The sequence below is a fragment of the Ranitomeya variabilis genome, chromosome 5 (assembly GCF_051348905.1).
Source record: "Ranitomeya variabilis isolate aRanVar5 chromosome 5, aRanVar5.hap1, whole genome shotgun sequence".
In the NCBI taxonomy this organism is placed as follows: Eukaryota; Metazoa; Chordata; class Amphibia; order Anura; family Dendrobatidae; genus Ranitomeya; species Ranitomeya variabilis.
Genome location: NC_135236.1, coordinates 497877317 through 497894508, shown reverse-complemented (window position 1 = coordinate 497894508; position 17192 = coordinate 497877317). Strand labels below are relative to the sequence as shown.

Genomic DNA, 17192 nt, shown 5'->3' with positions numbered 1-17192 from the left:
GCTGATATTATCTGACAAAACTTGTGACCTGGTGAGCTGATGTAGATTTCATAGGCGTTGGCATAGTAACTGTGTCTGACTGCGCATATCAATGAGCTAATCAGCCAGGTGGCAGTTATTTTTAGAAATTGCCTCAGAAACCAGCCCATTATAAACGTATAGGAAAATTTCTCCATTGAAACGCATTGAAAGACTTTTTTCAAACACAAATTGCGCAAAAACTACAAATCCGATCGACACGAAAAATACTTAGCACACCTCTCAGGAACGCTGGCTTCGAAATGACACCTCACTGGAGTCTGTGAGTTTAGCGGTTCGGGCCGCATTACGTGCGGACTGAATAATAAGAATAAGAAGAAGTTTACCACGGTGGAATAACAGTATAGTGCTTTGTTCCAAAGCACTATAATAAGAATAAGAAGAAGAAGAAGTTATCCACGGTGGAATAACAGTATAGTGCTTTGTTCCAAAGCACTATAATAAGGAGAAGTTATCCACGATGGAATAACAGTATAGTGCTTTGTTCCAAAGCACTATAATTATTGGCAATTATCAAGATGCACTCAGTAAAGGAGTGGTTCTGCAGGTGAGGACCACAGATCACATCTCAGTACCAATGCTTTCTGGCTGATGTTTTGGTCACTTTTGAATGTTGGTGGTGCTTTCACACTTGTGGTAGCATGAGACGGACTTTACAACGAGCACAAGTGGCTCAGGTAGTGCAGCTCATCCAAGATGGCACATCAATCCGAGCTGTGGCAAGAAGGTTTGCTGTGTCTGTCAGTGTAGTGTCCACAGGCTGGAAGCGCTACCAGGAGACAGGCCAGTACAACAGAAGGCGTGGAGGGGTCTGTAGGAGGGCAACAACCCAGCAGCAAGACCGCTACCTTTATATATTTAGGATTTTTTTTTTCCACAACATTTTTTTTTTAACTTTTTTACTTTGCCCCGGGGGGGCATCACATTTTATTGACAGATTGCTGATCTGACACTTTGCTGTGCACTGTGTCAGATCAGCAATCACACAGGCACAGCAGGGAGGCTTACCAGCGCTTGCTCTGAGCAGGCGCTGGTAAGCCACCTCCCTGCAGGACCCGGATGCAGCCCCGCGGCCATTTTGGATCTGGGCCTGCAGGGAGGAGGAGGTAAGAGACCCTCCCAGCAACGCGATCACATCTGGACGTACTATTCAGTCCTTGGGAAGTAGGGCCCACCCCACATGGACGGAATAGTACGTTCAATGGTAGAAAGGGGTTAAGCTAGAAAATGTGCTTGTAATTTCAGCTCAAACTTGTGGTTGAATGTTAGTGTTGAAATGACATAGAGTTTAATTTAAACAATTAATTACTCTAACAAGCTTGTCATGCTGTGAGAGAAATTCTGCCTAGGATTGACTTTGCGTCAGGAGGCTAAAATACATAATTCACTGAATGAAATCTACATGCATTTCATTATGGTAGTCAATACAGACAGAAACAGACCAATCAGGTGCTTACCTGTCCCTGGACTCCAGTGATTAGAGCCATTCACACCATGTAAGCCATGGAGATGTCACTGAACACAATTAAAGGTAACAAAGGCCTTATTCAGACGTTCTTTTTGTTCTCATGCATGAAAGGCATTATTTTTTTTCCATTTATGGTCCATGTGTCAGTTTTTAACATTGGTGTTATTATATATATAGCATCTCCACCCTAAGTTTAACACCCAAAAATTATATACCAACAGAAAGGAGGGTGGTCGAGGCTTGATAAGCAGCCAAGCTACCATCACGGATAAACTAAGGAGTATCCAGGAATTAAATAGAACAAAAGAAAGTCCAGCTCACCACAATCGACATTCCTGGAAACTCGGAGCACGGAACCGCTGTGTCAGGGCGTGGACAAACAGGAAAAGGAAGGAGATCCAGCTCAACGATATAGTGAAAAAAATCCGTAACTTTATTCACTTCAAATCATATAGGATGAAGGACGTAACATCAGCAAGCAATAAGAATAAAAACAAGATCCAAGATCAACGCGTTTCTGGTGACAAAGCACCCTTAGTCATGACTAAGGGTGCTTTGTCACCAGAAACGCGTTGATCTTGGATCTTGTTTTTATTCTTATTGCTTGCTGATGTTACGTCCTTCATCCTATATGATTTGAAGTGAATAACGTTACGGATTTTTTTCACTATATCGTTGAGCTGGATCTCCTTCCTTTTCCTGAGTATCCAGGAATACATCAGAAAAATGGCACCAGAATATGAGATGCTGAGAGAAAGCCTAAAGCAGCAACAACAGATCTGGAAGGAAGAACAGGAACATGACGTGCCATGGCAAGACAAGCCGCTGCATAGGACGTACCATAGACAGATAATGGAGGTGACTGACATGAAGAAATCCTCCCAATGGCTGAAGAAAGCTGGACTCCGAGACAGCACAGAGGCACGAATCATAGCGGCACAAGAGCAAGCACTAAGTACCAGATCCATAGAAGCAGGAATCTACCCCACAAGAAAAGACCCAAAATTCAGACTACGCAAAGAAACCTCAGAGACCGTCCAACACATAGTGGCAGGATGCAAAATGCAAGAAGGAGCAGCGTATACCGAACGCCACAACCAAGTAGCGGGAATAGTATAAAGCAACATCTGCACAGCATATGGGCTAAGTACCCATAAGTCCAAGAGGGAGACCCTAGAAAAAGTGGTGGAGAATGAAAGGGCTAAAATCCTGTGGGACTTCAAGATCCAGACGGATAAGCAGGTGTTGGCTAACCAACCAGACATTGTCATAGTAGATAAGGATCAGAAGACAGCATTGATAATAGATGTGGCAGTGCCAAGTGACAGCAACATTAGAAAGAAGAATATGAGAAGCTGGAGAAATACCAGGGCCTCAAAGGAGAACTGAAGAAGATGTGGAAGGTGAAGGCAACAGTGATTCCAGTGGTGATAGGAGCACTTGGAACAGTGACCCCTAAGTGGAAGAATGGCTACAACAGATTCCAGGAGCAACATCGGAGCTCTCTGTCCTGAAAAGCGCAATGCTGGGAACAACTAAGATCCTGCGCAGAACCCTCAAACTCCCAGGCCTCTGGTAGAGGACCCGAGAATGAGAAAGAACAACAAATACCATCCTCTCTGGGGGGTGAGAAGGAAGTGTTTCTTTTTATAAACAAAACAAAGTTTCTTTAAAACCTATTTTTATCAACTGCTCAGTGAAAACCAGACAGCAGCCAGGTGACTCATGGATGATATCCTAATGCTATCCAAACAAATTGGAATTTTAGATTTTTTTTATTGTTTTTTAAACAATCACATACTTACTTTTACTCAAAAGAAATAAAAAATCTAAAATATATTTTATTCAGGAGTAAAAGGATGGCACCGTATTCTGAGACCCATAATTTTTTTTTGTTTATACAGCTGTATTCTAGCATACATATGTAGGATAAGTTGTGGTTTTCACTGGCGTCATTTTTGGGTACATAAGCCTTAACCCTCAACTGGTGAGATGGGGGTTTGCCACACCCCAGGGAATTTTTGTTCGGCTGCCATTCATTGAAAAATGCTGGTATGAGGATACGTGTCTCACTAGCTTCCATCCATTTCCATTTTTAAATTTTGAAAACTTCTTTATTTTTATCAAAGTATTACATTTTCCGATACTTGTGTGTGTCATTAATTTGTCATACTCATGTGTAATCAATCGTCAATAAGAAAACGATTAAAACAAACGTGACCTTTGCATTTTCTGTAAAAATTAGAGATTTCCAAACACTGGGGAATAGGAAGCCCCACATCACCAGTTGCGTGACAAAAACCCCACCACACCAGTTGAGGGTTAAAGTGGTTGTCCACTACCCAGACAACCCCTTCTCAGTCACTGTGTTTACCCCAAGTAAAATAATAACACCTATACTCACCTCTGGTGCCAGCACCATTCCAGTGGTGTCAGCGGTAGCTCTCCCAGGGCACATGCGGTATTGTTGTGTCATGTGATCCCTGTAGCCAATCATAAGCCATTTCATTGTACCCTCCTTTCGACAAATCAGATATCTGGAGAGAGAGCATACACAACTCTCACTTCCTTTGAATATTAGTTACATCCAAAGGAAGGGACAAATAAAGCTGCTGCTGATTGTCCGTAGAGATTGCGTGGCACAATAATGTCACATCAGACCCGCGACTGCCAGTGCTGACACCGCTAGAATGGTACAACCAGAGGCGAGTAGAGTTTTTATTATTATACTTAGGGACAACCTAGTGATTGAGAAGTAATTGTGTGAGTAGTGGACAACCCCTTTAATTATGACTTTTTATTGAATTTGTGAGTATGAATAAGCACAAACACCAATTCTGGTATCGTTTTTCCAAAAATGTTTCTTACGCTGGTCACTATACAGCACAAATAATGATATAATTTGAGATACATGCTATAAAACTATAAAACAACTTCATTTTTCTTTCTGCGTCATGTTCTGAGAGCCATAACTTTTTTTATTGTTTTCACTTACAGAGCTCTATGAGGGTTCTTTTGCACAATACGCTGTAGTTTTTATTGATACCATTGTCAACTTATTGATCACTTTTTATTTAATTTTGTGTGAGATGGGATGAAACAAACAGCAATTCTGGAATTCTGGTAGTGTTTTTTCTATTTTTTTGTGACATTCACTGTGTGGGTTAAATAATAATATAGTGTTAAGGTACGCATCATTACAGATGAGACTACCAAATATGCGGGGCTTTTTTGTTTTTTTTATGGGATGTTTATTTTTTCTAGAATAAACAATTTTCTTGATTGGGAAAACTGATTTTAGGGAAAGTGTTTTAAAAGGTTTTATACAATATCTATTGTATAAAGGCAATGAACCCATGCGAAGTATGTTATAAACCACATAACAACGCATTACCTGGCCTTTCAGTGCATGACACTGCCTCCGGTTGATTTGATTGGCTGCAGTGTATAGCAGATATGGAGACTACTATCATTACTTCATGAGTTACTCTTTCAAAACATAAATGTATCATGCACATGACAAAATCATGTGCACAGAGACTGCGAGCAAGCACTCGGTGTGCCTATGGCTTGGTAATATGACACTATAGTGACTCCATGTGCCCCTATCTGGTGGAACCATAGTCTTCCCTAGAAGAATTTATTTTCGCCAACACGCACATGATTATCACATTGCTCTGTCAGTGGTCGCCTGATAGCTCTAAAAATGGACAGCTATTGCATTTACCAGATCACAGGGGTTGACCCTGCCTTCACCCTTTAACACCTATACTAGGATCTGGACTTACACAGTGGCCCTTGGGCTGAGGCCACAGAGTCAACAGCTAGCAAATGGTACAGCAGTGGTCAGGTCGATGTTTCAGAACCAGGAGGAATAAAATGGATTTCCTCTTGGGTGCCGCACTTTCAGGGTACAATGAACCCTCCTAGAACTACTAACCTGCTTATTAACCCAACATCTGCAGGTTAATAGCAGATATTGGGTTAATAAGCAGGTTAATAGCATTTCCTTTCCATAATTTACTTTTAGATGTGTCACTTACTGAAATCATGAGATAAGAAGAAGACAGCAGGTGTGTGATATAAGCACCATACCATGGACAAAGTCATTAAAGGGAACCTGTCACCCCCAAAATGGCTGGTGAGGTAAGCTCACCGGCATCAGGGGCTTATCTACAGCATTCTGTAATGCTGTAGATAAGTCCCGGATGTTACCTGAAAGAGGAGAAAAAGACGTTAGATTATACTCACCCAGGGGCGGTCCCGGTGCGGTCAGGTCGGATGGGTGTCTCCGGTCCGCTCCGGCACCTCCCATCTTCATTCCATGACGTCCTCTTCGGGTCTTTACGCCGCGGCTCCAGCGCAGGCGTACTTTGTCTGCCCTGTTGAGGGCAGAGCAAAGTACTGCAGTGCGCAGGCGCCGGAAAGGTCAGAGAGGCCCAGCGCCTGCGCACTGCAGTACTTTGCTCTGCCCTCAACAGGGCAAAGTACGCCTGCGCCGGAGCCGCGGCGTAAAGACCCGAAGAGGACGTCATGGAATGAAGATGGGAGGCGCCGGAGCGGACCGGAGACACCCATCCGACCTGACCGCACCGGGACAGCCCCTGGGTGAGTATAATCTAACGTCTTTTTCTCCTCTTTCAGGTAACATCGGGGGCTTATCTACAGCATTACAGAATGCTGTAGATAAGCCCCTGATGCCGGTGAGCTTACCTCACCAGCCATTTTGGGGGTGAGAGGTTCCCTTTAACTGGATAATGACAATTCACTGTCAACACTTGGGTAGGATTGCAGAATCATAAAGCCTGGATAAGTATATTGCTAGAGGTGTCTGGCAAAATCATTATTTAGCTGGACCTTGGTCATAACAATAAAATGCCTTTTTGAGTAGAAACTGGTGCATCTCTACATTTTATAGCTGTGAGTAGAGATACATAAAAGCTTTTACTAGAGTGAGGCATTTAATTCTATCGCAGCCAGAATAAATGTTTTCCAAGCCAAAAGGGCAACAGAAGGTTATAATAAAACAAATATAATGTATCGTGGATCATTAGTGACTCATGACTGGTTATATCACTACGTAGAAGAACATAAAAATTGATTTTATAGTTCACCTGTAGCCATAAAAATAATACTGCTGGTTACTGCATAATGCTTTGATTATTATGTATTTGATGCATTCCCTGTCCTTGGGGCATACAATGAAATCTCCATTCCTGGTCATCCACAGGAAACTGTCTCTGATGCCACCATGAACATGTATGATCTGCTTGGCCGGGCGTGTGTGTTCATTTTAATAAGGCGAGGGGAATAAGTCACTGCCAGTCTCCTTGGGAGAACAAAGCATAAAGGGCAAGTTAATATAAATCTGAGGTTTATATTTATCAGGGGGCACAGCAAGAGACCACCAAACACATAGGACTGTCTTTCACTCTAAACAAATGCTGTTTTAATAGCTACATGCCAGTCTGACAAATCATATGATGGGCGTTTCATTACCAACCTGCGTTGGATTGTAGAGTTGCTGGAGTGGACTGCGTGAACCCTTCCGACAACAGATGTCCATCCCAAAAGGATTTCTATGCATAACTGGAGAGAGAAAAAAAACAAAAAAAAATTATTATAAAGCAGAGTCTATACACCACATTTCAGTCATACTACAGAAGATAACAAACCTATGAAAACTGATTTATTGTCATTTTTTGATATGCAAGTATGCACAGAAACCATAGCCAGCCATATAGTTCTCTTATTTGCTAAAGTTTGCCCTTTGTCTCACTCAGAAAAACACTGACGGTTTTCTGCATCAAAAATATTATGTAACGGTAATTTACAGATCATATGTAAGGAAACCGGCTGATCAGTTCACCAGCAACAATTACTTCAATCCTTATATGCATCTTGAATTTCCTTTTTTATCAACTTCTGCACCACTTCAAAAGCAGTGACAGCTTCTAGCGACAGTTACCAATCTGTCATACTTAGAATGCACCTTAAAGGGGTTTCCCCACAAACAAAGCACATTTTAATTAATCGATCTTGGAATAATAAAAAGTTCCACAATTGGATGTGTTTAAGGAAAATGTTCCTGTGCTGAGAAAATCTTATAAATGTGTCCCTGCTGTGTGCTGTGTAATGGCTGTGTCTGACCGTGCAGGGACATGGTCTGATCATAACAGCTCCTGCGCAGGGGAGGATGGAAAAGAGAGTATACAGACAGGACAGCACAGGATCACTGCTGATTCTTTCTGTAAGGCCACATTCAAATGTTCATTATTTGGTCAGCATTTTACATCAGTATTTGTAAGCCAAAACCAGGAGTGGGTGATAAATACAGAAGTGGTGACATGTTTCTAATATACTTTCCTCTGACTGTTCCACTCCTGATTTTTACTTATAAATACTGAGGCAAAACACTGACCAAATACTAAACATGTGACCATGGCCTAAGGAAAACATTTACTGGCCTGTTTGAACACATTTTACCTCAGAAAGAATCAGCTGTGATCCCCTGCTATCCTGTCTGTATACTCTTTTATCCCCACCCAACCTGGTCAGGAGCTGTGGTATGATCAGACCATGTCCCTGCACGGTCATTACACTGTACACAGCAGGGGCACATTTATAAGATTATGATTATCTCAGCACCAGAAAAAAAATGTAACACATCCAATTATGGAACTTATTTTTTTCTAAGTTTTACTAATTAAAATGTGCTTTGTTCATAGGACAGACCCTTTACGTCTAAATGCACAGATGGGGACTTTTGGCACAAATAGGAAACGTGGCCATGGTTTGTGATGCAGATATGAAACAGTTTTCACGTAAGGTTGAAATCTGAGGGTGTAATTATAGTGGGTACAGGGGTTGCAGTTGTACTTGGGCCCTGAAGCCTTGGAAGGCCAAAAGGTTCAAAGTCCAAAGGGTTCACATGAGAACACCCATACTATTAAGAATCCACTGATTTTCCCTAACATAAAGAACGTATGTTTTCTATAACTATGCCCACAATGCCCAGATCTGTTATGGTTCCAATAACAACCATAGGTTCCATTAGCAATCTGGGAACCATAGATTTCATTAGCATCCTAGGTGAGGAAGAGTGGAAATTTCAATAGCAATATAGGCACTATAATGTGACCACATTACAGCCGCCTGAGAGAAGTCTAATTAAATAACGTCAAAATGGAAGTGTGAATGTAAACGTAATGTCCAAAACGGCTCCATTGCATAACATAAGCCAAGGTCCTACAGTGATTATTACGGGTTCAATCTGGGTTCCTTTACATGTCCATTTTTAATACAGAAGTGTATCATGCAGAACTTTGATTACTTTTACATATTGGGGTCCCCGCTGCTTCCGTTTGCAGCAGTTATATTAAAAACGGACCTGTTTTTGACATAAATTCCGCTTTCCTGTTCTTCTAAAGAGAACAGACAGACGGAGTGCCCGAGTGAAAGAGTGAACATAGTCATACATGGCATTTTGCTTCATTCTCCTGGATTGTTTTTACATTTTATTAAAAAATAATATTTGTATTTAAGCGGTGGGATGGATACTTATGAATTAAAATTAATAGGGACTGGCCAATAGCGGTTTTATCCATACAGAGGAAAGCTGACTGATAGATGTTAAAAGATTATTTTAATTAAGAAATGGAATTATTTTATACTGTAAGGTAACCCCGGTTACATGCTGATGTCTATAGGAATGGATGAAGATCAAAATTATTGCACGGTTAGAAAGCACAATGGATTTTATTCTATGCTCAGATATTATCTCATATCCCATATCTTGCTTTTGAGGAAGCTTTCTGCTCTGGTAAGTCAGACCTGCCATTGCCCATCATCATGATGCTATTCTCAACTGTGGTGGCCCGTCATTTCAGGAAATGTTTGCTAGAAATGACAGCACCCCCAGGGGCAGGATAGAGAGTGACCCCTGGGTGGAGAACCTTTATATACAATCTTGCCAGTTACTTGTCCCCTCCCCCACTGTAAGATTTCATAGCACAGCTTGGAGCTCACACCTTTCTATGAAGCAGAAATTCCATTTTTAATATAACACTATGTGCAGCGTTGGTCTCAGGCAATACATGGACTTTGCTGTAATTATCATAGGATGTCAGAACGATTCCTCTGTCAGCTAATAAAACTGTACGTCCTACTGTGTTATCAATGATAGATGACCCCCGTATACAGTAATCGTATAGGAATATCAAGCCAATTAAGGGGTGTGATAGAAATTTCAGGTTCTGCATTGGTTAGAGACTGGCTGTAATTGAGACTTACCACTTAATTTCCAGATTAGTGCAAAAAATAACTTACATTTCAAATGTATAGTGGACATATATTTCTTTAGTATTTTGATTTAGAAATGATAAAATTCCCTACACAGAACAATATTGTAACATAAGGAAACTTCTCATGATTATCGTCGTATTAGAGCCCCCGTAAAAGCCATTATGGGGTACGTGAAAGTGGGCTTACATACAGCAGGCATCAATATCATTTATAAATATACATTAAAATTAGTAGGAAGCTGAAAACCTGCAACTCGCATACTTCCTGGCTCTAGAGAATACTGATACTGTGAGGATAGTCTGTAGTCCCAAATGTTCAGCATAATTTGCATATTAATTAAAAAGCTGATTTCTCAGTAGACGAGGAATGGACCGGCCATGTCAAGGTATTGCTGGACTTGTTTCGAAAGAGCTACATGTGCATATAAATAGTGTGGGCTGTGAAATCCTGCTGACAGATTCCCTTTAAGGCTACTACAGGCTAATATACATAAGATGCGGAATATAATAGTGCTATATAAGCAAAGCATAATAAATAAATAATAAATAAGCATCTATCACCCATAGTCTCTAATTGCATTAATTTAATTAATGTCATATAAGCTATTGAAGAGTCATTGATGTAGGCAATTAACAGATGCCTCTGATGGGTACTATACAATGGCAACTATCACCCATACAGTTTATAAAAAAACAAACATATTTAATTTTTTTTTTGTAATATACTGAAGTAAACCAGCAAAAGGGAAGGCCCTTCTGAGCAATGGAGCCCTATGGACACAATTAGCGCATATGTCAGGAGCGTGTGATGTCAACGGGCTTATCAGGAAACTGCACAAAGAATGTTATTTTGCTAGGAAAATATATCTCACGATAAAAATAAGATAAATCCTTATATATAATACATAGATCCTATCTGCTGCATGCTAGATGTTAGCTCGAGATAAGTAAAAACATATTTAATGAGCTATACACAGTGTCTGATTTGTGACATTTTTCGTTACACGTTTGGTATATTTTGGGGCCATTATTAGCATTCTTTTCAAAATGCAACTTTCTCTTGGCATGGCAGATTTTTTATGCATTTTCCTATGGGCTCTTGGCATTCTTTGCAAAATGTAACATGCTTTTGGTATGGCATTTTTGTATTTTTACATGCAGGCCAAATGGCACGCACATGAAAATGAATCACGCATAGAAAGGGCCATAAAGACCTTGCAGAAAATACAATTAAGGCTACAGTCCCCCATTTTCTGTGGCACTTCTGCACCTATTAGGTAATTTACGGTAGGTTAATTGTGTTCATTGTGTTTCTGAGAGTATTTTTATTACATGTGTTTTTATGGCTGCCTTTTTTTCCTCTGTTTTTGTGTGCCATGTTTTACATAAAGTTGCTTTGTTTTTGATACTTCCTGGTATTTGGTTTTTACACAACTTTACCTTCAGATTTTCCATATCTAATGCAATTATATGGGAAGACTCTAGCGTACATAGCGTACTTGCAAGAGATGTTGCGGATATGAAACACGCACCGCAGATCATTTTACGCAGCATGAGAAAAAGCACGGTGGGCAGGAGATTTCTATAAATCCCATCTCACTAAAAAACTCATTGTGGAAACTTAAACTAATTGGAAAAAAAATGCTGCAACATTAACTCTGTGCAAAGGAAGCCTAAATGTAACTGCAGTTTCCTTCTTACTTTCATCCTTGCTGGGTACCATTGCCCGGCAGAAGGCTGATTAGCCAGGAGCAAGCAATAAAATGGGCTGACAGCAATGAAGCTCTTACTGTGAGACTAAGAAAATGACATTTATGACAGGCAAGCTATGGCATACAACATTAATAGGAAGCACAGTATTATGTAGGTCAGATTTAGTCAAATAATAAAAATCCACACTGCAAACTGATTTCATATACAAAATGCATCTGTAGGAAGCGGCAGTGCCGGCCTTAGGGGGAGCGTTGGGCAATTGTCCAAGGACCCCACTCCGTTAGGGGCCCCCAGCATCTAAAGCTTGAGATACCTTGAAAATAGAATTATCAGTGTAACTTCCAATGTGGAAACTGCTTCAGGACCTTTGGTAATATCATAATCATGTGACCGTGATATCACAACAGGTCCTGCACTCTGCGGGAGTCAGAAGAACTGAAAAGAAGATAGACACACGCAAGAGATGATTTACCACCAGTCTATGTCACTATGTATGCATGTATGTGTATAAAGGTGCTCAGTGTACACTCATATGTCGATGTATGCGCTCTGTGTATACATGTGTGTAAATGCTCTGCGTATACATGCGTGTATGTAACTCTGTGTATACATATGTGGTCCATGTAACATACAATGCGAGTCACAGACAAGAGTTCATAGATGTAAAGAATGTCACCCAACGAACAAGCAAAATGCTGCTCAATCATCAGGTGACAATAGACTGTTTATACTGGAACAGAAATCCTTGTTCTCAGCAGCACATCGCCCGATGCAAACTGTAGACTGCTGCTGATAAGAAGATACTGTATGGGGACAGATTGATCTACAAGAGATTGTTCTGTGCCATCATGCTTCATCAGCCCGTGTAAAGAGACCGGGAAACAAGAGCCAAACCACTTCAATTGATCGATAGTGCTCATTTAAGTACTGAGTGCATTTACTGAAGATACATTTCAGTAGGCCAACATTTCGGGTTTTAAAATCATTTTTCAAGATGGTGTTATAAAGTATTCTAATTTACAGAGATAATGACTTTTGGGTTTTCATTGGCTGTATGTAATAATCATTAACATTAACAGAAATAAACACTTGAAGTACATCACTGTGTATAATGACTATCAAATAATATGAGTTTCACTTTTTGTATTGAAGAACTGAAATAAATTAACTTTTTGATGACATTCTAATTTTGTCAGAAGCACCTGTATTTCCCATATTAAGAGAAATGCATTATTATTACCAAGTACCATATTAGTCCTTCTATCCCTGCAGTATAATTGCCAATTCCATTATCCCAGATCATAAAACTGCATACCCAAAATAGAAAAGCCAAATGCTGCTTTTACTAGTGATACTGCACTCAGTTTTATTATTTTCCTGGGGAGGAAAGTGGAAATGTCATATCAAAGAAGCAGCAAAGGAGGTGGAATTACTAATTATAACATACAGCACATTCTTCTAACACATAAAATGGATTCTAAGAAGCCATTACCAATAAACACATGCACAAAAAAAGAGCAATACAAGTGCATTACAATACCCTGCTATGTCTGTTTCAACTAGATAACACACTAAAAGGGACATGCAAACCGCCTATAATAAGGAAACATATATGCCTGGAAAACCTCTGACAGATGAACATTATATATGTATGCCTGCTCAATGCCTGATTGGTCTGGCTAGTATAAATTATAACACCATACTAATGTTTTATGGCAGAAATGGAAACACTAAGGCTGCAGTCTGACCTTTATAAAAGTTAAATGGGCCTCAATCTTGTATAAAACAGAAGAGGTTTGATAAGCACCCATACTGATCTCCTATTCCAACAATCTGGTACCAGCTGGCGCCTTCTTTCTGGTCCTGTCTCGACCCCCCAGAAAAGTCCACTTACACAATCACTGGATGAGAAGCTACTCTTGCAGGTTATTGATTCTTTACTCATGTTAAATCACTCTGTACCATTTTAAATCACATTGGTGTCAGCTGGACAGCCCCTTTAATTTACAGTTATTTTCACATTATAGCACTTTCTGAACAGTCAGTCAGATATTAGTAGGTGGGATGCTATAGTCTCCACTATAATCCAGACAAACAGGTCCATGCACTGATAAAAATGGACATGTAACTACCCATTAGGTAAAATAGCTATCTAGTAAATTACTGTGTGACTGATAAGTCACAGGACACTAAGCAGGTAAATTCTTCAGCTGCATAAATCGTTTCTATGATGTGTTCACTTATCAGCACAATCTGACAGTTACTTTGAAAATTAGAACAGATCACCGTAAAGCTGACAGTCTGGTTAGAAGGATTACCTATACCTTACAATCTAGCTACTCTGCAATAACTAGAAGAGAAATGTGGTCGGATGATTGTCAAAAAAACAAGGAAATAATAACCGGTCAGCATCACATGGGCTTTTAGGCCATGGTCACACAAGAGTATATTTTCTCATGCGAGAGAATTGGATTGACCATGCAAATGACTCTTGGATCAAACTGTGATGTGTGTGTGATTCGAGTGTCAGCTTAGTGTGATCAGATGCCCTCAGTTGTGAAAATCGTAGCACAGGTGAGAAGGTGGAGGACAAAATTTCTTCACCTTCTCCATTATGTGAGTCCGTGTCATGTGAGTGCAGTCCAATGTTTTCCACGCACCCAAGGACTTGAATGGGTGAGTGTGATCCGATGTGTGCAGCAACTCGCAGCATCCTGCAACTTTTTTCAAATCGGCATAAGGAAAAAAATTGGACCGACAAAACATGAGATAGCACTTGTCCGAGTTATACAGTACACTCGTGTGAGCAGGCTTTCATGAAAAGCATTTTGCAATTCTCAGACCTTACTGTTGAGCGCATTAGTACCACAGTCACTCATGGTACTTACAAGTATACAATCTAAGCTTCCCCCCATAACCATATGGGCTTGTGCATACTACTCTTTTAATCGGACGAGTGTTATCCGTAGTTTTGAAGGATAGCACTTGTACCCATCTTATTCTATTCAGCATGCATGATTTGCCCTACAAGAATCGGATGGAACTCGCCCATTCTTGACTATGGGTCCATTAAAAAAAATAAAAAATAAAAAAATCGGACTGCACTCGGATAACATGATTTTTATGGACTGACATAATGGGGAAGGTGGAGAAACTTTTTTTTCTCTCCACCTCTGATAAAATTGGATCCCAACCTAATCACAGTGTGATTAGCATGATCGGACAGATTTTCTCAGATAGAGAGAAAATGGTGTTGTGACCCTATCCTATCAGTGAATCCTGAAGTCAAATCCTTCCATTTTGCATTCCCAATAGGATTGGTACAAATGATGAAGGCACGCCTATACTTGCATAGCCATTTACACAGCATCCAAAATACAGTGCCTTGCGAAAGTATTCGGCCCCCTGGAACTTTTCAACCTTTTCCCATATATCATGCTTCAAACATAAAGATACCAAATGTAAATTTTTGGTGAAGAATCAACAACAAGTGGAACACAATTGTGAAGTTGAACAAAATTTATTGGTTATTTTAAATTTTTGTGGAAATTCAAAAACTGAAAAGTGGGCCGTGCAATATTATTTACTTTCAGTGCAGCAAACTCACTCCAGAAGTTCATTGTGGATCTCTGAATGATCCAATGTGTCCTAAATGCCTAATGATGATAAATACAATCCGCTTGTGTGTAATCAAGTCTCCGTATAAATGAACCTGCTCTGTGATAGTCTCAGGGTTCTGTTTGAAGCACAAAGAGCATCATGAAGACCAAGGAACACAACAGGCAGGTCCGTGATACTGTTATGGAGAAGTTTAAAGCTGGATTTGGATACAAAATGGTTTTCAAAACTTTAAATATCCCAAAGGAGCATTGTGCAAGCGATCATATTGAAATGGAAGGAGTATCATACCACTGCAAATCTACAAAGACCCGGCCGTCCCTCTAAATTTTCATCTCAAACAAGGAGAATACTGATCAGAGATGCAACCAAGAGGCCCATGATCTGTCTGGATGAACTGCAGAGATCTACAGCTGAAGTGGGACAGTCTGTCCATAGGACAACAATCAGTTGTACACTGCACAAATCTGGCCTTTATGGAAGAGTGGCAAGAAGAAAGCCATTTCTCAAAGATATCCATAAAAAGTGTCATTTAAAGTTTGCAACAAGCCACCTGGGAGACACACCAAACATGTGGAAGAAGGTGCTCTGGTCAGATGAAACCAAAATCAAACTTTTTGGCAACAATCCCAAACGATATGTTTGGCGTAAAGGTAACACAGCTCATCACCCTGAACACACCATCTCCACTGTCAAACATGGTGGTGTGCAGCATCATGGTTTGGGCCTGCTTTTCTTCAGGAAGAGACAGGGAAGATGGTTAAAATTGATGGGAAGATGGATGGAGCCAAATACATGACCATTCTTAAAGAAAACCTGTTGGAGTCTGCAAAAGACCTGAGACTGGGACAGAGATTTGTCTTCCAACAAGACAATGATCCCAAACATAAAGCAAAATCTACAATAGAATGGTTCACAAATAAACGTATCCAGGTGTTAGAATGGCCAAGTCAAAGTCCAGACCTCAATCCAATCGAGAATCTGTGGAAAGAGCTGAAAACTGTTGTTCACAAACGATCTCCCTCAAACCTCACTGAGCTCGAGCTGTTTGACAAGGAAGAATGGACAAGAATTTCAGTCTCTCAATGTACAAAACTGATAGAGACATACCCCAAGTGACTTGCAGTTGTAATTGCAGCAAAAGGTGGCGCAACAAAGCGCCATATTGCACATCCCACTTTTCAGTGTATGAATTTCCACAAAAATTTAAAATAACCAATAAATTTCATTCAGCTTCACAATTGTGTTCCACTTGTTGTTGATTCTTTATTTACATTTGGTATCTCTATGTTTGAAACATGATATGTGGGAAAAGGTTGAAAAGTTCCAGGGGGCCGAATACTTTTGCAAGGCACTGTACATGCCCTCATAGCTACCAGTGCCGACTACAACGTTTTATGGGACTTTGTCAGTAGGATCAACCCACTTAAGCCGAAAACAGGGGCATGTGGGCCATAAAGAAGTTAAGTAAAATGATAACTTGATATCTGCAATCCGATGTCTTATTCCAAGAAAAATGAGCTCTGGCCACCGGCATCAGGGGCTTAGCTGCAGCATTCTGTAATGCTGTAGGTAAGCCCCCGATGTATCCTGAAAGATGAGAAAAAGAGGTTAGATTATACTCACCCAGGGGCGGTCCGGCTGCGGTCCGGGTCCGATGGATGTCGCGGTCCGGTCAGGGACCTCTCTTCTTACGATGACGTCCTCTTCTTGTCTTCACGCCGCAGCTCCGGCGCAGGTGTACTTTGTCTGCCCTGTTGAGGGCAGAGCAAAGTACTGCAGTGCGTAGGTGCCGGGAAAGGTCAGAGGCCCAGCGCCTGCGCACTGCAGTACTTTCCTCTGCCCTCAACAGGACAAAGTACGCCTGCGCCAAGCTGCGGCATGAAGGCAAGAAGAGGACATCATCGTAAGAAGATAGGAGGCCCCGGACCGGACTGCGACTCCCATCGGACCCAGACCGCAGCGGGACCGCCCCTGGGTGAGTGTAATCTAACCACTTTTTCTCATCTTTCAGGATACACCGGGGGTTTATCTACAGCATTACAGAATGC

The 17192-nt window shown here is 40.8% G+C and overlaps 1 protein-coding gene across 5 annotated transcripts in view; it reads right to left on the bottom strand.

The window, feature by feature from the left end:
• CHST11 (carbohydrate sulfotransferase 11) overlaps positions 1–17192 on the bottom strand; it is a 289276-nt gene that overhangs the window by 139115 nt on the left and 132969 nt on the right. For all 5 annotated transcript variants that reach the window (XM_077265661.1, XM_077265662.1, XM_077265663.1 and 2 more), the window contains exon 2: positions 7011–7096. In XM_077265661.1, coding sequence (XP_077121776.1) covers positions 7011–7096 — 86 coding nt within the window. The remainder of the gene's footprint in view (positions 1–7010; positions 7097–17192) is intronic.